Source organism: Oscarella lobularis, chromosome 1, assembly GCF_947507565.1.
Source record: "Oscarella lobularis chromosome 1, ooOscLobu1.1, whole genome shotgun sequence".
In the NCBI taxonomy this organism is placed as follows: Eukaryota; Metazoa; Porifera; class Homoscleromorpha; order Homosclerophorida; family Oscarellidae; genus Oscarella; species Oscarella lobularis.
The window spans coordinates 1,431,231-1,451,716 of NC_089175.1; the positions used below are offsets into that span (position 1 = coordinate 1,431,231).

General features: G+C 48.0%; 6 protein-coding genes across 6 annotated transcripts; 3 read left to right on the forward strand and 3 right to left on the reverse strand.

Annotated features, from left to right (window-relative positions):
* Positions 1-66: 66 nt before the first annotated feature.
* On the reverse strand, positions 67-1,640 carry LOC136197855 (myosin-13-like). The gene is made up of 6 exons (XM_065987717.1): positions 1,144-1,640; positions 774-1,041; positions 548-718; positions 383-499; positions 173-333; positions 67-112 (listed from the first exon to the last, which is right to left on the reverse strand). Exons 1-6 carry the CDS (start codon positions 1,530-1,532, stop codon positions 67-69), a joined length of 1,152 nt encoding a protein of 383 aa, XP_065843789.1. The 5' UTR covers positions 1,533-1,640.
* On the forward strand, positions 796-3,337 carry LOC136185365 (lamin-A-like). The gene is made up of 8 exons (XM_065972483.1): positions 796-1,044; positions 1,099-1,970; positions 2,023-2,113; positions 2,168-2,350; positions 2,402-2,575; positions 2,629-2,745; positions 2,797-2,927; positions 2,986-3,337. Exons 2-8 carry the CDS (start codon positions 1,684-1,686, stop codon positions 3,182-3,184), a joined length of 1,182 nt encoding a protein of 393 aa, XP_065828555.1. The 5' UTR covers positions 796-1,044; positions 1,099-1,683; the 3' UTR covers positions 3,185-3,337.
* Positions 3,203-4,624, reverse strand: LOC136185376 (DCN1-like protein 4). The gene is made up of 8 exons (XM_065972495.1): positions 4,431-4,624; positions 4,272-4,366; positions 4,141-4,217; positions 3,988-4,079; positions 3,754-3,862; positions 3,593-3,697; positions 3,444-3,546; positions 3,203-3,390 (listed from the first exon to the last, which is right to left on the reverse strand). Exons 1-8 carry the CDS (start codon positions 4,514-4,516, stop codon positions 3,335-3,337), a joined length of 723 nt encoding a protein of 240 aa, XP_065828567.1. The 5' UTR covers positions 4,517-4,624; the 3' UTR covers positions 3,203-3,334.
* Positions 4,604-11,738, forward strand: LOC136185355 (sister chromatid cohesion protein PDS5 homolog A-like). Its single transcript, XM_065972473.1, has 42 exons — positions 4,604-4,642; positions 4,709-4,819; positions 4,898-5,101; positions 5,166-5,258; positions 5,313-5,398; positions 5,450-5,573; positions 5,627-5,722; positions 5,783-5,956; positions 6,019-6,134; positions 6,191-6,285; positions 6,364-6,470; positions 6,529-6,567; positions 6,623-6,684; positions 6,775-6,879; positions 6,938-7,069; positions 7,133-7,165; positions 7,303-7,351; positions 7,410-7,473; positions 7,530-7,666; positions 7,717-7,929; positions 7,995-8,085; positions 8,149-8,218; positions 8,273-8,396; positions 8,456-8,608; positions 8,663-8,731; positions 8,783-8,901; positions 8,959-9,091; positions 9,148-9,282; positions 9,348-9,423; positions 9,476-9,584; positions 9,652-9,793; positions 9,862-9,909; positions 9,966-10,052; positions 10,104-10,154; positions 10,208-10,377; positions 10,432-10,701; positions 10,752-10,904; positions 10,960-11,097; positions 11,153-11,266; positions 11,380-11,446; positions 11,499-11,567; positions 11,621-11,738. The coding sequence occupies exons 2-42, from the start codon at positions 4,754-4,756 to the stop codon at positions 11,654-11,656; spliced, it is 4,419 nt and encodes a 1,472-aa protein (XP_065828545.1). The 5' UTR covers positions 4,604-4,642; positions 4,709-4,753; the 3' UTR covers positions 11,657-11,738.
* Positions 11,739-11,824: 86 nt separating this feature from the next.
* LOC136183330 (zeta-sarcoglycan-like) lies at positions 11,825-13,177 on the reverse strand. Its single transcript, XM_065969932.1, has 5 exons — positions 12,946-13,177; positions 12,742-12,849; positions 12,463-12,667; positions 12,247-12,404; positions 11,825-12,197 (listed from the first exon to the last, which is right to left on the reverse strand). Exons 1-5 carry the CDS (start codon positions 13,105-13,107, stop codon positions 12,024-12,026), a joined length of 807 nt encoding a protein of 268 aa, XP_065826004.1. The 5' UTR covers positions 13,108-13,177; the 3' UTR covers positions 11,825-12,023.
* A 283-nt stretch (positions 13,178-13,460) lies between these two features.
* LOC136197862 (pericentriolar material 1 protein-like) lies at positions 13,461-20,473 on the forward strand. Its single transcript, XM_065987728.1, is given in 32 exon segments — positions 13,461-14,098; positions 14,186-14,227; positions 14,289-14,357; positions 14,408-14,500; positions 14,561-14,668; positions 14,724-14,807; positions 14,865-15,009; positions 15,064-15,130; positions 15,189-15,249; positions 15,307-15,512; positions 15,567-15,636; positions 15,691-15,833; positions 16,033-16,361; positions 16,412-16,536; positions 16,583-16,641; positions 16,693-16,781; positions 16,836-17,033; positions 17,084-18,177; positions 18,232-18,384; positions 18,437-18,544; positions 18,604-18,768; positions 18,825-18,989; positions 19,050-19,160; positions 19,217-19,290; positions 19,345-19,437; positions 19,493-19,538; positions 19,608-19,716; positions 19,764-19,837; positions 19,893-19,946; positions 19,997-20,110; positions 20,171-20,249; positions 20,307-20,473. Coding segments are annotated over 32 exon segments (4,872 nt in total). The 5' UTR covers positions 13,461-13,642; the 3' UTR covers positions 20,396-20,473.
* Positions 20,474-20,486: the final 13 nt, after the last annotated feature.

The window sequence follows — 20,486 nt, forward strand, 5'->3', positions numbered from 1 at the left end:
AGATAGATAGATAGATAGATAGATTGATTGATTGATTGATTTGCATTGTGGCTAAAAAGACTTCTTTTACAACGTTGGATCTTCTTTTCTTTCGTTTTCGCCCAATTCATCGCTAAACAAAGGTAGGCAAACTTTAGAGAAAACGAATCAAGATGACGTGCTTCTGACTGACTTGACCAAGTTTTCCACCTGAATCACCATGCCATAGTATTGATCGATTTCATTTGTCACGTCATTGTCTGTCTGTTCCTCATCGGCCAGCACTTCCAAATCAGAGTGGAGCTGTCGCAATTGATCCTGAAGCTCGGTGATACGTTGATTATTGCGCGCACGCTACGAGAACGCTGGAACTCAACTCCTCGTTCAGAAGATGATGTCTCACCCTTTCCATCAGGTTTTCGAAGGTCAGGGAGAGATCTTCGAGAGAAGATTTCAAATATTCATTCTCTGCTTTGATTGCTCCGGTTCTTTCAGCACACCGATTGCGAGTTAATGTCAGCTAAGATAAAATAATCTATGCAGATACGTCGTCAACTATTATTTTTACTAGCTCGTCGTAATGATCTCGTGTCTCGGACATGTGCTTCTGACTTCTCTTCACAAGAAGCGATTTCATGTCGTCGACAAACGTCCGCGTCTCCGCTTCCGTTTTTGTCCTACTCAGGATTGCACATTGCTCCAACACCGCTTTCAATTTAGCGCCCATTTCGCGCGCAACCTTACAAACACAGCCGGGATACCCAAAACAACCACGGGGTCTGTGACGTGCATACCGATGTCCGGCTCAGGAGATCGACCTCGCGCTGGACGGCATTCAGCGCCTTTTCCACCTGACAACACTGGTACGTGCTACTTTTCACCTTTTCGGTCATCTCGTCGATCGATCGACTCAATTCGGAGCGTACGTCGCCCAATTCCTGTTCGAGCGTCGCTTTGCGCTCCTCAAACTCGGGCGTACGTTCGCGTTCGTCCCGAATCGCACGTCGACAAGCATCCAACGCCGTTTGAATCGCATCTCGTCGCGCCTCCTCCCTCTTCAACCTAGTAAATAAGACCTCACAAGGTTCGCAGCAAGCCGTACAGTAACATGCTCTCTAGCGCACTTCTACTGCTTCCACTACGCTGTCCTTGTGTCTATCTCACGTTTCGCTCGCTTGCTTCAGTTCGAGTTCACTCGAACGTCCCTGTTCGACGAGACGCAGTCGACTGTCGTCGACCGCCTTGAGTTTTCGCTTCAGCTCGATCGTCTCGCGTCGAATCGTCTCGAGCTTTTCTTTCGTTTCGTCGCCGTCGCTTCGCGTGCGAACGTACGATTGCCACTCGAAGAAATCGCCTCCGTCGTCGGCTCTCTGAAAGTAGTAGCTCACTTGATTTGATAGGATCCGATTCAATTGGCGAATGACGGTGATAGGCGATGCCGATTGGAGAATTTCGTCGAACGAACGCTGACGCGTTCCTTCGCCGTCGTTCTTGCTCTCGTCCTCTTCGTCGCTTAGGACCCCGTTGACGATGGGCCCAGTCGACTCGGCCATCGCGTAAAACTAATCAAAAGCCCAGTTGTGAGAGGCATTAGAGAGGGGCATTTAGCCCGTCGTTCATCTGATTGGTCGGGCGACTTGACAGGTGTGACATTCGTTCGTCGTTCGCGCGCGCGCGTCGGCTCGCTCTCTTCTCTCGCGCGCGATGGCGTCGTCGGCGCAGTGGGAAAAGCAGCGCGTCGAGCTCGAAGCGATCAATCGCAAATTCTCCGCGTGTCTCCAGTTCGTTCGTCGCGCCGACGCGTGGCAATTAGACGACGACGATGGCGAAGAAATCCGCTTGAACGACGACGCGCGTCGACGTCTCGTCGACGAAGCGGAGAGCCGATTGGGTTCGTTACGCGACGAATTAGCGACGAAGAACGAGCAGTGTCGCGAGGCTAAGGCCGACTTGGCGAAATTTTTAGCCAAGTCGAAGGAAATGCAGAAAAGGTTTTACGACTCGATTTTCAATGCTATATAGAGAAAACGAGTTTTTTGTCAGAATTTCAAGTGTTGTCGAGGAAAGAGTCAAGCTTCAATCGGCTCTGGATGATGCCTATGGACGTTTGTCTGAAGAAAAGGCATCCAATGAGGTGTCCTTAGTTTTCTGACTCGTTGACATCGGTGTCATCTCGCACTTGGTGCAGGTGTTGAGGGAGAAGGTGGAACGGTTGATCACTGACGTGGACATGGAACACGACCTATTGACGCGACAGCAGAGCGGTCTTGCCGACGAGTTGCGTGCCTGTCAGGTGCAAAAGGAGGATCTCGAGAAAAGCGTTAGTCTCAAGAGCCAGGAACTTCAAAGTGTTCAGTTGGAAAACGAGACGGTGCGTTTGTTATTAATAACGCAAGGGTGTTTGTTCTTGATAGCCTGATAGGATTTGGGATGTGTTTCTGAGAGAGATTTTGTCAAACGACGCATTGATGCTAAGAGCGACAACGTGCGCCATTTGTTTCAAAGATACGAAGCCGAGCTGACCGATCTCTATCAAGAGCTGAGAGACAGGAACCAGACCGAATATGCTGACGTGACGAAAGCGTATGCAACAAAGGTAAGAAGACAAGGAATGCAAAAGCCGAACTGACCTTTGCTTTGCATGATCAGGTCACTGCACTGCGCAAACAGACGGCCGAAGAAACGAATCGTCTTCAGGAGGAAAATCGCGACCTTCTCAGTCAAATTCACCGTCTTATCGAAAAGCTGAAGTCTCTCCAGGAAGAAGTAGGCATTTTTTATACACAAAAACAAAATTCGATATTATCTCTGTAAAAGTCCAAAGTTCAAGACGCGCAGATTGCTGATTTGGAAGAGGTGCTCTTCTTAGAAACGCAAGGAATCGACGACACGGGCATCACATTCGAATTGACCTACTACAAAGTCCTTCTGAAAGAACTGACAAAAAGGCAAGCAATCCCCTAGAAGAAGTGCCTGCCTATCATCCCAGAACTGTTTTTCAAACAGAAAAGAGAAACCTCCAACGGGAAAGAAAAAAGGAGCAATGGAACGCAATTCATTGCTCCCCGAAGACAACAACGACGACAATATCGTCGCCGACGTCGTCGCGGTTGTCAGCGCAACGGAAGCGACCACGTCTCGAATACTGCGAAATAGCAACGACGGCGACAGCGAAGAAGAGTCCGAGAAAGGTATTCTTACTTAACGCAAAAGCAAATATGCTATAAAATCAAACCCACTCCCTCCCTCCCCTTCACGACATTACATTATTGACAAATGCACTGTAAACGTGATTGGTCACAACGTCTTGCAGAAACCGTGTCATAAATTCAACTCTCTCATTATACGTAAATAATTACTCTCCAAAATTTTGAATTTTCCACTGAACGTACTCATCGAGCAATACTGGCCCTAGAACGCGCAAGAGAGACATGTGAATTAACCCCTTCGACTCTTTTTCTTACATGCACCGTCTTCGTCATAGTTTTTCAAGTCGGTGCTCACCGTTCGACTAAATTCCAGTATGTTGAACCATTGGTCTTTATTTATGACACGATAGTCCGACAGCTAAATAGGAAATAAGATAGTAGTAGGAATAAACGGGGCAAAATACCTCTAGAAATTGCAGGAAAGAAGGTAGGTCAGGCCAAACGTCCTCAAATAGAATACTTAGCATTATTCGAGCGGCAGACGTCTCAAGAGATCGTTGCCCCTTGTCCTGGGAAAACGACAAGCAGTAATTTTTGAGTGTACGCGCGTGTACGTGTAGCATACCTTGGCAAAATCAAAAGCAAATCTATGAATACTTTTAAAAGCGTCCTGATCTTTTAGGAGATCTTTTAATTCAGGAAGGTGGCTTTGGAGTTTATGCAGGCTGTCGCATCTTCAAGAGAAAAAAAGAACGACAACGCGTTACATTCAGGCAAATTTCGTGATTAAATTAGGTCACGCATTCTATAGATCTAATCGATTGGAAAATATGAGAGAGGTACTACATGTATGCCATACTGAAGGTCCGTCATCGCTCGAGTCCATTCCTCAAGTGTGAAGTATCCCATTCGCTGAGCGTTCAATTTCCACGCGAGAACAAGCATGACAACCTGATCTCCCCCAAAAGAAAGACACTTATGAGAAAGAGGAGAAGACGAAACGAAAACGCACGTCAGCTGGATGAACTTCCAAGTCGGCGCAGAATCTCTCCATTCCGTCGGGACCTATCGTATTCAGATCCTGGGGGTCTGAGAAGACGTGCGTAAGTGAATTTGTCTCTCCTTTTCCTCTCTCTCACTGACCGGCGTACGTTCGAAACCATTCGATGCAGAGTTTTTGGGAAAATGTCGCCGATTCGAGGTCTCTCGTCAATTTTTTCATGCACCAGCGCACGGGACTATAGAACGATTGGCCTTTCGTTAGAGATACAGATGGCGAAGAGGGGAAAATGGCTCGCCTGCCTTGATTGGTCGGAGTCTTTGCGACGTTTGCCCGCCGATCTGCCGTTTGATCCTGCCGAATTCCTTTTTTGCGATCGTCTCGACATTGGTGGCCAATGATGATAGGTTTCGTCAGTCCCCTTGCAGATCAGCGCGCGTTAGACAGTGCTCTTTTTCACGACACCTTGTGCAAACTCAATACGAAAGTCAACTCAGTTGAATCAAGAGTCTTAGTAAATCATTCACGCCGAAAGATACAGCCTATGCAGTCGATTGCAAGGTTGCCGCAATTTTTGTAGGTGTCGTTAATATCAACTCATCGCTTTGGCAGTCGTCTTTGCCGAATGAAGAAAAATCTGCCAAGCCTTACGATACGTTGGGAGAAGCAGCGATTGCTTCCAAGCCTCAAGGTAAAATTTCGCTCGTCCCGAATAAAATCGACGAACATTTCGCCTCATTTTCGCGCTCTCGCGCGCTCGCGCGCTTAGAATGCGGCGACGGCGCTCATGGAATTAGGTCCCGTCGATTCGTCGTCGCTGCCGGCGCTGCGCGACTTCGGCGAGTCGCTTCTCTCGCGCCAAATCGTCGATCACAAGGAACCGTTCGTTCGACTCGTCGCCGCCGTCTGCGGCGCCGAATTGTGCGACGTCGCCGACGGAAAAGACGTTTTCCCGACGCTCGACGCGCGAAAGGCGAGTCGAAGAAGAAGAAGAAGACGAAAGAAGGAAGAACCGTCGTTATTATTTTCTTTCTTAGACTCTCGTTCGCCTTTTCATACGTCAGATTGGATTCGGCGGCGAGAAAAGGGGCAGCGGCGACGGCGTCACGTATCATCATCGTCTCTTCGAGGCGAGAAAACGCGTTATTTTCAAATTTTTTAGTGCCATTCGTTTCTCTCTATAGTCGTTGGCTAGTAGTGGTGCCATGGGACTTTGTCAGTCGCTTGAACTGGGACGGCAATTGTTCACGGCTGTCTTTCAATATGCCACGTAGATAGTTTGTTCGCAATCAGACTGTCTAATGATGATTTGTTTCTTCAGATATCTCTGTCAATCGCCAAAAATCGCCAATGCTGCTGTGAAAATCATGATCGATTTCGTTCAAGAAGTCGACGGATTTTCGATTCCTTTCTTTGCGTCTCTAGTGATGCCTCTTATCGACAAGGTGAATCGATAATCATATGAGTCGTTTCTGCGTCATTGATATTTTCGAAAAAGAAAATTTCTGACGAAAGGAAAAATCCCGACGCGGTGAACCTTTGCCAGCGTCTGTGGCAGGAGGGCGCCGTGGCACTGTCATCGATCCTTCAAGTGGTGAGAGAGAGAGAACCAGAGATAGACCTTGAGGTCAGTCTGTCTATATCTTTCTCTTAGTACTATGGCAAGGATCTCGAAGACGATTTAGATCACGACGACGATGAGGATGACGACAATGACGACAAAACTACAATCGATCAGAAAACCATGAACGAAGTTCTCATCAAACTATTTCGTTTGTCTCCCAAAGTCGTCGAGCCAGTTTACCAATTGCTCGGATACAAATTGAGTGTAAGAGGAAAAGATTTCCAGAGGAAAGTCTTCCGCGCGACCTTTCAAAATTTTCTTCGTAGGACGAGGATCTCGATCGAAGACGCTCCTCTGTCAGCGTCCTTGCTCGAATATTCGCTGAGAAGGAATCGACGGTTGGAGAAGACAACAAGAATCTCTGGTCGCTCTTTATAAAACGGTCAGTGTCTATATAGGCGCTCAGACACCTAAAATCACTTTCTAATTTTTTGATAGGTTCCAAGACATCGACCCTGAAGTGAGAGGAACGTGTGCGAAATTCTCGAAGTACTACTTGGCCTATCATTCGGATCTCCGAGCCGACACCGAACGTGTGCATTATATTATATATATACATATACTCACTCCATCCTTTAATAATTAATGAGTTTATTCTTTTTTTTTCTTAGAGCAACTGCACGACCTTCTCATCGATCCGGAAGAGGAAGTGCGGTCGATAGCGCTGACGTCGACTATCAGCGCTCTCAAGCAAGACTTCTCTTGCGTGTCGGATATGGTAGGCAAAACGTGCGTTGCTAAGGCATTGCGCTTACGTTGTCGATGTTGTTGTCTAGCTTTTAGCAAAAGCCGAGGAAAGGATGAAGGATAAGAAGGTAATGGGGGAAGAGAGTTAGTACAGTATTGGAGATTTTTTCTTTTTTTTTTAAGTTCACCATTCGAAAGACGGCGTATACGGAATTGGCTCAACTGTATGATGTCGTTTTGACGAGGTCAGTCGTAAATTAATTATGTATATATATATATATAGAGAGAGAGAGAGAGAGAGAGAGAGAGAGACAAGAAGTGTCTTTTTTGTGTAGTGTACGTGCCCAGGATGACGTCTATCAAGTTACGGATCTCGAGCGACTGGGAGGCGTTCTGTGCAGTTTCTTGCTCTCTTACGGACTGAAAACGCCAGAGGACAAGTGAAATCGATCATTCTCGCATTTTGCCTTCTTATTACAGGCATTCTCCTTCTAAAAGATTCGAAGTTGTTCGTCTCTTTTACGGATACGTCTTGGGCGACGAGAGTTCGAGGGAGACGAAAGTAAGCGCCGTCGAAAGGGCCGAGAGACTGGCAGTCGTCTTGAAGGAGCTCAACGAGCAATCCCTTCTGTACGTCGCTTCCGCCCGTGCGAATTCTCCCCTCCCCAAAGCAATTCTTTTCTCCTGTCGTAGCGCTTTTCAGAAAATGGTCGTTGCCCAAGCAAAGTACGTCGTCTTTTGTGACGATAGATGGTAACCGTTCAAAAGGTTTAGACACCCAGTTGTAAATTAATTAATTAATTAAAACTTTTGAACGGTATCACCGTACGCGTGCAGTTAAAATGATTTGCCTTATTTTTCAGTTGGTGCAAAGTTCTGAAGGAAGTCCTGTCGGCGTACGAAAGCCAAATGGTACGTGCATGTGTTCAATGCTACCACGCAGGAGACTGTACCATCTTTCTCTCTCTAGGATCAAGATGCTACGGACGGCGACGACGCCGCAGTCGCCGTACAGTCCTGTCATAGATTTGCTCGTAGGCGTCAGAACTGCATTCAAGAACTCGTCTCCACGTTCTTCTCTCTTCTATAGCCTTTTTCAGCGATCCTCTCAAAGCGAAGGAGTACTTGTCGTCGTTTTTCGGTCGACTGGACGACAAGGCGATATTGAAAAGCCTTCGAGACGCCATCAGCGTCAAATCGTCGTCGACCGTTGTAACCAAGGCCATAGTACGTGTGCGAAAAGAAAACCTTCAATAGACTACTCACTTTTATTTTAGAATAATATAGTTAGTAAATTGGGTCGCAGTAATTTGGCGAAGACGATCAACGTGCTACTGATCCGCTGCTGCTCGAGACCAATCGACGTCGATTCGGCGCGCGCTTTTGTGGAAAAGATCGACGGTCTCATTGAAACGGACGCCGTTCTTCTCAACGACGACGGCGGTCCGAGAGTGAGTTCTACCACAAAGACGGCGTTTCAAATGCTGGCGGTAAATAAATAAATAAATAAATAAATAAATAACAATATGATTTTATTTAATCTGATCGTACTTAGCTTTTTGTTGAGCACTTTGCTCCGTGTTTTGCTACAGCCGAAGTCGCCCAGAAAATGCTCGAGTTCTCGGAACATGAAAACGAACTAATATGTAGTGGAATATAGCATTAGAGAGTCGTTGCACCTGTGGTAGGTACGCTGTGTGTGTGTTTAGGCTCGATGGCATTGAAAATCTTGCGTCTAATCAGCACGGTATCGAACCCCGCCGTGAAAGCTCTAATCGGGTCTGAATTCGCTCCATTGGGGGACGTGATTTGGTCACTTCTTTTTTTTTCTAGCAATGTTTCAAGCATTGCTACGAAGTTGATTCTCTCCGGGTCACCCGTTCAAGCGAAGTTCTCCGTTTTGGCCATATCGAGTGCCTGCTTGCATCCGGGAAAAGTCGTAGCCAAAATTGTGCCGGTTCGTCTATACTTCGCTTTTCTCCGCGATTCCTTTGCACGTGCTTTTCTCTCTCGTAGTCGCTCTTTAGTAAATTGAAAAGTAGCAACAAAGATCTGTGTACCGTCCTGAAGGCGCTGCGTCACATCGCGGAACAATGCCCCGACGAACTGTCGAGGCAGAGACGAGACGCAATAATAGAATTCGTCATAAATCTGCTAAAGAGCAAACAGGTATAGATAGAATATCTCGACTGACGCGCAGTCTCGTCCAAGTCCGCGCTACAGGGTACGAACATCCCCCACGATCCGATTTGGTGCTCAAAAGAACGACTCTCAAAAACAACAAGGGCTAAGGTACAGCGGGGAAAATTTTTCTGGGCCTACACTCTCTGACCTTGCATGTAGATGATGGGTATCAAACTTGTCGCTCACTGTCTTCGACCGGTTGTCGAGATAACGAAGTCGGTAGAAGTTGTGTCCAAGTGCTTACGTAACGTGGCAACTGCGAGCGACTCTCGTCTAAAGTAGACTTTTCTCAATAGACATCATCATCATCTTAGTGCATTGGATTTTCTGTTTAGGAGCGCTGATAAGTCGTGGCTTCGGTTGTCCGGCTCCCTTGCTTTTTTGCAGCTCTGCGCTGCGTACGAATCGACGTTTTTCGACTGGTCCTATCCTCATAACGCGTACGAAACTCTCGGGGACATTTGCCTGGTATTCACGCGTCTCGCTCTCTATTACCTCCTTTCTCACCGAATCTATTTCGTCAGGACGAGAGCTACGAAGTGAAAAGTCGCTTTCAGGCGAAACTGTTTTCCGATCTGAACAAGGGTCATTTGCGAACGCATTTCATGTGCTTCTTCGCTCTATTCGGACTGGAAGCGAGACAAGAATTAAAATTGAGAGTGCGTTCGTTAATTAATTCGCAGAGACCGCGGGCGGCGTGCTATACTATACGACTTTAAATTAGGCGAAGGAGAACCTGAAGAATTTAGTCAAGGCGTGGAGCACGCGCGTTCAACGCGAACTCGTTGAGAGCGGTCCAGGTGCGTCCTCAAAAAAAATCATAAATTTTCTTACCTTGGGGTTTTTTTGCAGAACGAAGTATTCTCTGCTCTCCGGAATACACCGTTCCTGCGGCTGTTCATTTCTTGGCTCATTCGAGCATCTACGGAGACGACCACAAATCGCTCTACGCTATAAGAGAGTCAGTTTTCCTAAACAAAGAGTCGTACCGGACGTCTTCTTATCTTAATATATTTTCTGCGATGTAGCTGTCTTTGGTTTTATCTCGAACCGTTCTTTCATAATCAGACGAACATTCGCTTCGTCATTAAATTACTGCGAAAAGTTCGGACGATGGCAGACGCGACTGCATCCGGCGGAGACGATCAGGAGCAAGAGGACGCCGACAAGGTAAATTCTAGATACAACACATTCACGAAACGCTTATTCTTATTCGCTTTTCTCCTCCTTTTGTCTAGCGCCTTTACATTGTATCAGAGCTCGCTCTGAAGCTTATAAGTGTCAAGGCGAGTAGGATATGTTGTATAGGATCGCGTCGGTCAACTCTTTTTTTTCTCTTCAGGTGACAAATTTCGGGACGAACGAATTTTGTGGCAAAGCGTGGCTGCATCCGTCGCTGTTTCGAACGAAACCGAACGCAAATCCGAAGGTTTTGTTTCTTCTTTGTTGGACGCTCCGGTTAGAATATTTTCGGTTATAGGAAAAGCTGACGTCAGTCTTACCCGCAAACTTTTCACTCTTTCCCGCGAAAGTGAGATGATGTTTGTTTTTTTTCAATTTTGGTTATAAAGCTTCTTTATGCAGGCGACTTCCACTCTCTCGACGACGACTTCAGCTCAGCAGAAGAAGGCAAAGCGTCCGACGACGGGCGATTCCGCCGTCCAGAAGCCTCCAGCGAAGAGGAATCCAAAGAAAAAGGAACCCAGTGTCGCAAAGAAGAAGTCGTCCGTCGCAAAGAGAGCACCATCGAACAGGTGCATTGAAATTTAGGAAACGACGACGACAGATATTTGATCCTTTCGCCGTAGAGCTGCCTCCAAACGCGCTCAGTCGTCACTGAGCAATATGGACGTCGAAAAAAGCGACGACGACGACGAAGACGACGACGAAGAAGAGGAACAGGAAGAAGAAAAGGAGTACGACGTCGCTGACGACGAACAAGAGGAAGAAAGGGAGGACGACGTCGCTGAAGATGCCGCAGCGAAGGCAACTCCTTCCTTGTCGTCACTTGGCGACGCACTGTTGGAGGGAGTTTCGAGTTTTGAAGATGAAGGCGAAAGTATTTCGTTTGGTACAAGGTATGATGGGGCACGCTTTTTTCTTTATCGGCTTTTGGATTTTTTATCAGTTTGTCGAGTCGAGAATCGTCGCCGAGAAAAGGGAAAGGGAAGGGGAAGGGACGAGGCGGCGGTGGTCTGGCGAGTAAGGAATCGTCACCGAAAAAGGTCAAAGGGAAGGGGAAAAGACGAGTTGGCGGCAGTCCGGCGAAGAAGGCTAAGAAGTGACAACGATCTCCCTTGATTTAATCGTCTAGCTAATTATAATGATTTTTATAGGGAACTGAAACCCCTGGACAAATATTTGAAAAAGACCTTAGCTAAGGTGGATGAAGAACTTAAGGAAACTGGTACTTTTCAAAAATTCGTTACAACGAGACGCAGAAAAGGGCCTCTATCAGCTCATTCCGCTTCCAGGTACGTTCTTCACATTATATTAATACACTATTCGCTGAACGGTTTCGTATTTTAGTGAAGATACTGACTCGTCGCAAAGAGTTTCGGATGACGTCGCTCAGTACTTGGAAATGCCCGACAACTCTTCAGAAAATGGCGACGACTCGACAGCGGCAGAATCAAAGCCGAGGTCTCTCAGTCTTTTTTCCCCCTACTCTCTGTTTGTCGAGGAGTTGACTCTCTCTCCATTGTTGTTATTATATAGTGTGAGGTAGTCGGCTTGACGTGGTGTCTTTTTCTTAGAAAACGGAAAGCGAGGGGAACGAAGACCAGTCCTGCCAAGAAGACAGCTCCCTCTGACTCAAGCGACGTAGGCGTCCACGCGACGTTTCCAATTGGATCTGATCCTTTTTGTTTCTAAGGTGTCAGAGACAAGTCATCGGTCTCTTCGAAGTACGCGGAAGCCGGCGACTCGAAGCTCTTCTTCAAACGTAGGCAGGCTGCATGCATTGCCGCGAGCTATTTAATGAACTGATGCTTACAGAGAGTCAGACGAACGGTGGCAACACGTCGTAAGTAGTCGACTACTGATATGAGTGACTTGTAGCAAGTAAATTGATGATGCTAGCGGTAAGTCAAAATATAACGTACTGGCACACTGACGCACAACTCCCGGCCCAGCTAGACAGCAATAATTGATTGGTTACTACCTCGTATCCCACAGCCGCTAACTGTCACTCATAAAGCGTTTCTGGCTGAAATTATTAGTGTATTGACTAAAAAGCAGCGGACTATGTAAGGCCGAAATCACGCAAATCTTACACAGCGCGCATGCATACTAAAAAACGAGTGAAAATGGAAACGAAATGAGCATTATGAAGAGCTCATAAACGCCTACGCTATAATTCATAACTTAGTTCTAGTGGTAACCAGCCGGCTCAAATCTTCTACGGGCAGATAACGCTTGCACGTGAACAGCCACTCGTCCCGTTTCCAATAGGGCTCAAAAACAGCATGGAATTGCTCGCGCAAATGCACACTTCTCTCATGTTTGGTGATGTCACGTTCCCTTCGTCATACGCTGGAACATTGCTGAAGTGAACAGCGGAATCAAAGGTAACCTGAAAGAAACGTTTAGAAAAACATGATCCCTGTTTTGACATGTCTTACTGTCTCAGCGGAAAACGAGATGCTATTGGATGCCTGCACGTTAACGTTATCAATCGCGCTAACAGAAACCTTAGGCGCCTGTAGAAAAAGATCTCCGCCACTTGCTTCGACGTGCAAATCCGATCCAGCCAGGGACCGTATAAGGGGAGTTGAGATTTCTGAAAAACAAATTATGTTCTCTCGTTTAGTTTCTAGTCGCTCCGCGCATGCGCTTACCTGACGACGTTATTTCGCCAACCGAAATCAAATCCGTTTGAATCGTCGTCCCTTCGTCGTCAATCGTCATCAAAGTGGACCGATCGGGCTTGGCGACTTTGAACGACTCCGCCGTCGCCGTCAACTCTTCGCCAGTAAGACTCAAAACCGAATCGCCCGTCTTCATCGCTACTTGACTGGCCGATTCGAGAAACAGCGGCTTTGACTGAAAGGGAAAAAAAAGAGGGCGGAGTTGGAATGACGTTCGCAAGAAAACGGAAATGGTACGTAGAACCGAACCTCCGTCGATTTTATCGACGCTACGTAGACGTCGCCCAAGAACTTGGCCTTGCTGTCTTCGTCCATAGCGATGCCTTCGTCCGTAATGCGTAAGTCGCCCATGCCGTCCTGCGGGAAAAAAAAAACGATTCGAAGTTCCGTTTTGCGCGAGACAACGCCCCTTCGCGATTCCCTCGGGTTGTGCGTCGATTTTCGCTTACGTACCACGTTGAAGTTGGTGACGACGAGAATCCATACTGTCAGCGCGAGATTGACGACAATGATGACGAGAAGGAGAAGGATGAAGAAGTAGAGACAGCGCTTTCGCCAACCGTAGATACCGACCGGGAGAAAATCGCTGCCGTTGTCATTTCCATTCGACGCCATCGCGTTTCCTTCGACGCGTTCTTCCTCTCGTCCGGATTTATGTATGGAGGGGAAGTCGAGCCTCGAGGAACGTCAGGCAGCCCGTATAATCCTGTCACGCCTCTTTCCTCTGCAGCACTAAAAAGCTTCAGACGCCAAAGAGTCATTTTGCACAGCCTCAACCTACTACTGTATCTGCAAAACACAACAGTCAGTGTATCTGTAAATTCGTGTGGAGATGCGCTGTTATTACTGTACCACGACTAAGATAGGCGTGCATGCGCATGTTCGTGATTTTTCCGTTTCATTAGAGGTTCTAGTTCAGAAAACGCAATTCGGAAAGGCGTGGTTATTTCTCCAGCCCGCCAGTACTATCCACGCATGCGTATAATTCGGTAGTCCATAACTGGTCCTTTTTTCTCGGTTTCCTGCTCGGAGAACGCAGACGCTCAAGCAAAGCAGAGCTGCAACAGCGCACACACAAGCGAAATTTGCGCGCGAGCCGAAAGAAGCCTAACTCGGACGTCCTCGAAGCGATAACAAATAAAAGAAACTCATGGCCGATCCGACGGAGCCCGCACTCGAGCCTGCATCGCCGAAAGGCTCGACGGCGTCGTCGCCTCGCTCGCCAGAGCCGTCGCGACCTCTCTACGAACACGTGGGAGAATCCCAGTCGCAACGCGCCTATTCGACGGCGTCGAAATCGCGCACCGCTCTGCCGCCCGACACGCCGATCGAGGAGAGACGCGATTTGGAGCGACTGAAGCAGGCCATCGTCTTCGACGAGGCGGAGAAGGACTTGGAAGGAGAGGAAGAAGGGAAAGGGGACGAAACGGTGGAAGCGGCGGCGCCTCAAGTGGAGGAGACAAACGAAGAGGCGACGGATCAGAAAGGGCCTGCGCCTTTGGTCATCGATAGAAGTCCCGATCTCGTTCAGGAGAAAGAGGAAGAGGAGGAGGAAGAAGAAGAAGAAGAAGATCAGAGTGTGTCAGCTGAAGACAAGCAGAAGAAGGTAGGGCCATGTAGTCCCAAATTTTATTTATTTATTTATTTATTTATTTATTTTGTTGTGATTTTCTCTTGACTTTTGCTTCCTTAGGGTATGATCGAGTTGTTGCAGTACAAATTGAATCAGGTTGAGGTGGGACTCTATTTTTTTTTTCCTGTCGAGTTTTAGAGGAAAGGAAATGGTTTGTCCTTAGGATTTACTCAAGAAGGCGATTACCTTACGTCAAGGCATGGCGGGCATGAAAGACCAAGGCGAAGAGGAGGTGAGAAGAAACAAAGAACTGCTGTTTTTTAGCAAAGAAGTCTCTTATAGTTTGACGAGGATCAGTTTGCCAAAGTGGAAGCAATGATTCAGAGACTTCTGCAGGAGAAGCGCAGTTACGAGATCATGCTCTCTCAATTCATCGTGAGTTTTTCTCCCCCACCCAAAAGAAATCCTGTCTTCTTCAATCTCAAATTTATTAAGACCGTCAGCAAAGGATCAGATCCAGCGTCAGCCAAACAGGAATCCGAGGTGGAAGCGTTGAGAGAACAGAAGCGTCTCCTATTGAAGCTCGTCGAACAGAAGAAAAAGGTGCGCAGTAGGCGAAAACGTTTGCGCGTTCAGTCGAACGGCTACGTCGTTCTAGCTTCAGGATTTGGAACGGAAGCAGGCGTTGCTCGTCGCAATGCAAAACGCCGCTCAATCAGATCTAAAATCAGCGGAACAAAGAGTAAACGTCGATTCGTCCAAAACATAAAGAAACGACTTTGGAAATCGCGTTTCGCAGAGGTCGGAACTGAGAGACCAAGTGAGCGGCGATAACAACGGAAACGACGACGACGACGACGACGACGAAAAGCTCAGGGAACGTCTTATGGAACTGGAAGCAAAGCAGGCGCGTCTCGAACAAGTCCTCCATCGTCTCACCAATGGCGAGTAGTACATTAAAAGAATCGTTTAATGAGTTTACCGGCGTCTGCTTCTAGGTAGCGTCGACGAAGGCGGACAAACAGGCGTGGCGCGCGAAGCGGCTGGAGCCGACCAGAAACTCGCGTAACTGACGTCGTGCGTTTGTCGTCGTCTCTTTTTATAATCTCCTCTTATTGTTTAGAGATTTGAACGAGACGAGCGCTCGTCTGGGACATCTTAGGCGTCTTCTGGAGCGAATGGAGGTTCGAGGGTTTGTCGATTTTGCTAAATAGTTAGTTAATGAGAGGTTTTCTCTCAAGGAGCTTCAGGGTGAGGCCCAAGAGGCGTCGGCCGTGGCGCTTTTGAACGACGACGGACAGGAGGAAGAAGGAGATGAAGGCGTGGTGGAGGCATTCTTGTCAAAGGAAAAGGAATTGGATGATGACGACGATGAAGAAGATGCTGAATCTCTGGATGGGCTGCTAGCGTCGGGTATTGAAGATCCCGAATTGAAAGAACAGCTGAGGTGTGGAGAGAAAGAGCGGCGTTAGACTTTTATTTTTATGTTGACGACTGCTAGGCAACTGCAGGAAAGAAAACGACGAATCGAGGCCTTGCACCAGGAACTTGGTCAACGAGAAAACGGAGAGGTAAAGTGGGAGGTTCTCCCTTGTGGATTCTTAGTGCTCTCTGTGATGACGAAGGAAGAGGAGGAGGAGGAGGACGAAGAAGAAGAAGAAGAGGCGGAAGAGGAAGAGGAAGAGGAGGAGGAGGAGGAGGACGACGACGACGATTACGCAGAAATGGCCAGCTGGACAAAGAAACAATCTCTAGACGTCAAAATGCAGTAAGAAAGCAAGCATATTAATTATTATGAAACCACGAACATTAGAGTATATGGTGCCACTCTACACTGTATACGCGCAGTATACATTCACTCGCTTCCATAGGCTCCTCATCTTTTTTTTACACGCATTTACCTTGTGCTATAGGCTATCCCTTCTCCCAACGTTTACATAACTTATGATCGCTTCCTTGCCCAATAGAAGGCTCGAATTGGCCAAAGAAAAGATTGAGCAGCTTCAGTCATTGGTCGCCGAAGTGCAGACGGAGTCGGAAAAAGTGAGCTTGGCCGAACAGCGACGTCAGGAAAGTCAATCGAGCGAAGCTGGAATTGCTGCGGGGGATGACGTCATCGACGTCAGCGAACTCGTTAGTTTGAAGCACATGATCGGCGACTACGGCGAGAAGCTGTCCGAGAAGAAGAAGGAGCTCGATAAGTTGGTTTTGGAGCACAGAGCTTTGATAGAAGCGGAAGATGTCATGGGAAAGATGGACGAGGATAGGAGAGGATCCGACCACAAGCTTACAAAAGGTTTCTCCGTTTTTATGCGCAAAGAATTCGTTTTCAAAGCGAAGCTTTAGGTGAAATGGCTTCGAATACTCTGCTGTGGACCGAGATGCAGAAGCAGGAGCAGCTCATGGAGCAGCTAAAACGCAAGAAAATGGAAGTCGCTCAGCTGCAGAAACTGGCTTCGAAGCAAGAAAAAGTATGTAATCGTGACAAGTAGTATGTCAGCTTATTCAAATATTTAGGCTCTCGAGCATGCCAGATCAAGAGTCCTTCCGACGAAGCGAATGTTCAATGCTGGCCGGTAAGAGTCATCTCTCTTGCATCTCCTTCACTCCTTCATTTTTGTTCATAGTACCAGTGCTGATGTCACTCTAGCCACGTGGGGTGGATCAACGCAACAGAGCCTGGAAAGCTTTCCCGTTCATTCTCAGGAACTATCAGGTATATACACCTAATTGCTGTGGTATTCGTTTGCGTTCACCTTTTTTTCCCCAGACTCCGGATCAGATGAGTACCAGCAGCTATTGGCATCGTCGAGACGGAGATCGTCCGACGAAGCGTACTCGAAACTATTTGCCAAGAGGAAGAGCAAACCTAAAATTGGCGCTTTGAATCCCGTGCCGAAAAAGAAGAAAAAGAAAACGCGTCTTTACAGCAAGAGCGAGTTCACCGCTCTCAAAGAAGAACCAGAAAGTAACGCATAAAATCGCGTCGAGATATCTAAATTCGTCAGTCGTCTTCAGTAGCGACAAGCCCAGCAGCCGCTGCCGTCAATTTTCCAACCGCGTACAAATCTTCAGCGTGGCCGAGCGCCAGTTTTCCGCGACAATCGACCACTGCGACGTCTCGAGGAGCCGACGCGAGAGCCGACTCGACAACGAATCCTCCATCTCGACCAGCTTGGGCGTCCGGCGCCGGCGCCACGGCAAATCGAAGCGCCGTCTCGAGTCAACAGCAACAGGCGAAAGCGCGTCGTCTTCACCAGCAACTTCTCCACAGCACGACGTCGTGTAACAGTCTCTTACGCGAGCAACTCGCTCTCCTGCAATTAATACAGGAAGGCGGCGGCGGAAGCGGCGGCGATCGGCAACACGATCAATGGCGAGTCGATGAATACATGCGTCGGCTGCGCGAGTCGTGTCGTCGTTTCAATCAGCAGCAGCACGACGTCGTGCAAATGCAGAAAGAATTGAGTCAGCTCTACGGCGGCGTCGGCGTCGATCAACCGACGTCGTCTATTCCGACGCCGCCCAATCAGCCACCGCCGCTGCTCTACCCCCCGTTTCCTCCCTACTCGTATCCGTCGTATTTGTCTCCTTGGCATTATCCTCAGCACTGTTATTCCTATCCGTCGGGCCCGTGGACCGGTTCGCCGCTACCGTTTGTTTTTCCGGGCGGCGGAGAACACGGGCAATATCCGCCGTACGCGTCGTGGCCGCCGCCGCCGCCGACGGAATTGCCGAGCACGACGCGTACAGTCTATCCCGCGCCCGCCGCCGGCGTCGCCGACGACGACGACGACGACGAAGAGGACGACGCCGCTGCGGCGTTGGAGAACGATGACGATGTTAGCTCACAAAAAACGTATAGCATTCCAAGAGCGAATGGCCGTGCCGATCGGCTCGTCGTTGCCGGAGACGACGACGACGACGACGACGACTTGAGAGATGCAACGGGAGGCATGATGGGCAATCTGTCTCTGTCCGATCAGTCGAGCGTTCCCGGAGGAGACGGCGACGAGGCGACCGATTTGCAGCTATTCGAAGCGCTTCGCGACACGATCTATTCCGAAGTTGCCGCGCTGATCTCTCAGAACGAAATGAGACCTCATTTTCTGGTATGACGTACTACCGGGGGAGAAGGACTCGCTCGTTTCTACGTTTCTTTTCAGATTGAGCTATTTCGCGAACTGCAGCTTCTCTCGTCCGATTATCTGAAACAGCGCGCTCTCTACGCGATCCAGGACTTGGTAACGCGACATCTGACGGAGGATTCGGCGAAAGCGATGTCAAGTAGGACAGCGGGCGGCGAAATACCCGACTCGGTAAGAAGACAAAACGCACACCGCTAGATCACAACAAACGCGTGCGCGTTAGTATTTCCAAGGATTGGTACCCTCCGGATCCGAACGCGCCAGCCAGACTTCGTCGACGGACGACGGCTACGAAAGAGCGCTGACTAAGGAAGAGTCCGCCGAATACAGAGTACAACGATACCTTGTTCTCTTTTGAGAGGCGAAAGTAACTGTCGCGTGCCGTCGTAGAAAAAGTACAACGCTGTTCTTGCTCGTGCTGCCGCCGGCGCTCTATCGCCAGACGCCTATGATTATACGGAGCAGGTCGAAAGTGCCAGCTCCTTGACGACGCCACCGGAGGAGAATCCTTTTGCTAAGGACTCGCTTGGCGAGACAATGATTCACTATGAGAATGTGAGTGGAAGACGAATTTTAATTGAAATTTAATTTTGAGTATATTCCCTTTTTAGCCTGTCAAGAAACGCTTTGTTTCGGCGCAGCTTCAGGTTACGGAAGAAGACAACGAGTCTGATCTCGAAGTGAGGAAGCAGTGGATCAAAATTTTTTAGATAAATTATTTTTGTGTGTAGATTGACACCCATGCGTTGGATCAGCAAGTCAAGTCTATCATACACGTGCTATTGATACGAGAATTTTTTTGGTTTACGTTTATATTTTTCTTTTTTTTTCTTCAGGAAGTAATACCCGTTCTCAAGGATCACATGGACGAAGTGTGCAGTCCTCAACTTCTTTCTTACATACAAGCTCTTGTTTTCACCTTGGCTCAGGAGAAGGACGATAAAGAAGTAAAGGAACTCCTTCTGGGATATTACGCACATCTTAGTTGAGTTTCGATTTCTAGGACTTCATTCGATCGTATAATTCGCAGCTGTCCTCTTCAATACAGACGGCTCTCGACAAATTTGCCGGCAAAAAGTTAGTGAATAGATTGGTGTAGTAAATAACACGGACGACGGTCTGCTCCTGCAGAATGAGCGAATGCGGCGAGGACTTGGTTGTCGAAATAAGCGAAATTCTTTTCAACGAATTAGCCTTTCTCAAATTGATGCAAGAAGTGGGAAGGTACGGTCATACTTGTAAAGAAAACCGCGAGTCTTGATGCCGACTATATATGCAGCCCAGCAAGGACAACGACGAAGTTAGCGCGGAAGACAGTGACACAGGTGCGTTCTAACAGAATTTAAATAATAATTTAAATAATTAATTAATTAAGCAACTCTCTCCATTCTCAGGTGCAGACTGTTGCCAGCGACTCAGAGTCAAGTGTCCCGGGTCCTATTGTTGTTGATCACGAAGACGGCGACGCTTCGGCTGTCACAAACGGCGTCTCTTCATCTGATGGTGGGTCACTTTGCAACCTCCAGCATTGCCTTATGCTGTTCGGTTAGGTAAAGAAGACTCTAAGGGAGAGAGCGTGCTTTCGAAAGCTCGCCTGGAAAATGAACAGGAAGAACTAGGCAAAGTGAGTGTTGGGGGTCGTCTTTCTGCCGAAGCGGCTCTCTAAACGTTTGTTCTAGGCTCGTGACGACGCCATGGCGCAGCAGTGCGAGTTCAAATCGTCGCCGGAAGACGTACGTTGACATTGACAGTACATACAGTGAGTAATGCGTTGTTCCCCCAGAAAACAAGCGAGCAGGCGAGTGAAACTGGTGCGAGCGAGAAACCAGTTGAAAAGGCTAGCGAAGGCGGCAAAGAATCGGCTTTGATTGAAATGGCGACGAAAAAAGCGGAGGATGTAAGTCGACGTTTGCAGCGACGGCGCTTTTTCGTCTAATTCGTTGCGCTCCGTGCTAAGATTCGCCAAACTGTTGAAGACGAGCAAAGTAGTTTACAAGGAGTTGGTGCTGTTATCAAGGCAGTTGAATCGCAACCCGGTATGATGTTAATTATAGGCGAGTCTTTCCAGCTTGAAAATTTATCTACCGACTTAGAATTGGTTGGTGAAAATGAGCCACCGAACGTAGATGCTACCACTGCTGCTGCCGCTGCTGCTGCTGCTGTTGCAAGCGAGGCAGAGTAGAGCTGATATAACGCTGCAGCTATTTTGTTTTACTGTACTATGATACGTAGTAGGTGTTGTTGCAAATGAAACCAAAAATCTTCTTTCGTAT

Bases quoted from the DNA above. Each gene is read 5' to 3' on its own strand.
- LOC136185365 (XM_065972483.1), top strand. From the start codon at position 1,684: ATGGCGTCGTCGGCGCAGTGGGAAAAGCAGCGCGTCGAGCTCGAAGCG. The intron at 2,114-2,167 runs GTGTCCTTAGTT...CACTTGGTGCAG, and splicing joins AAGAAAAGGCATCCAATGAG to GTGTTGAGGGAGAAGGTGGA. The intron at 2,576-2,628 runs GTAAGAAGACAA...TTGCATGATCAG, and splicing joins CGAAAGCGTATGCAACAAAG to GTCACTGCACTGCGCAAACA.
- LOC136185376 (XM_065972495.1), bottom strand. From the start codon at position 4,516: ATGTCGAGACGATCGCAAAAAAGGAATTCGGCAGGATCAAACGGCAGA. The intron at 4,218-4,271 runs GTCAGTGAGAGA...ACGTCTTCTCAG, and splicing joins ATGGTTTCGAACGTACGCCG to ACCCCCAGGATCTGAATACG. The intron at 4,080-4,140 runs GTGCGTTTTCGT...GGGGGAGATCAG, and splicing joins TGGAAGTTCATCCAGCTGAC to GTTGTCATGCTTGTTCTCGC.
- LOC136183330 (XM_065969932.1), bottom strand. From the start codon at position 13,107: ATGGCGTCGAATGGAAATGACAACGGCAGCGATTTTCTCCCGGTCGGT. The intron at 12,668-12,741 runs GTTCGGTTCTAC...TTTCCCTTTCAG, and splicing joins CGTCGATAAAATCGACGGAG to TCAAAGCCGCTGTTTCTCGA. The intron at 12,198-12,246 runs GTAAGACATGTC...CGTTTCTTTCAG, and splicing joins TCTCGTTTTCCGCTGAGACA to GTTACCTTTGATTCCGCTGT.
- LOC136197855 (XM_065987717.1), bottom strand. From the start codon at position 1,532: ATGGCCGAGTCGACTGGGCCCATCGTCAACGGGGTCCTAAGCGACGAA. The intron at 1,042-1,143 runs GTGAGATAGACA...CTTATTTACTAG, and splicing joins CTGAAGCAAGCGAGCGAAAC to GTTGAAGAGGGAGGAGGCGC. The intron at 719-773 runs GTATGCACGTCA...TGTGTTTGTAAG, and splicing joins ATCTCCTGAGCCGGACATCG to GTTGCGCGCGAAATGGGCGC.
- LOC136185355 (XM_065972473.1), top strand. From the start codon at position 4,754: ATGAAGAAAAATCTGCCAAGCCTTACGATACGTTGGGAGAAGCAGCGA. The intron at 6,286-6,363 runs GTGTGCATTATA...TTTTTTTCTTAG, and splicing joins TCTCCGAGCCGACACCGAAC to AGCAACTGCACGACCTTCTC. The intron at 8,219-8,272 runs GTCTGAATTCGC...TTTTTTTTCTAG, and splicing joins GCCGTGAAAGCTCTAATCGG to CAATGTTTCAAGCATTGCTA.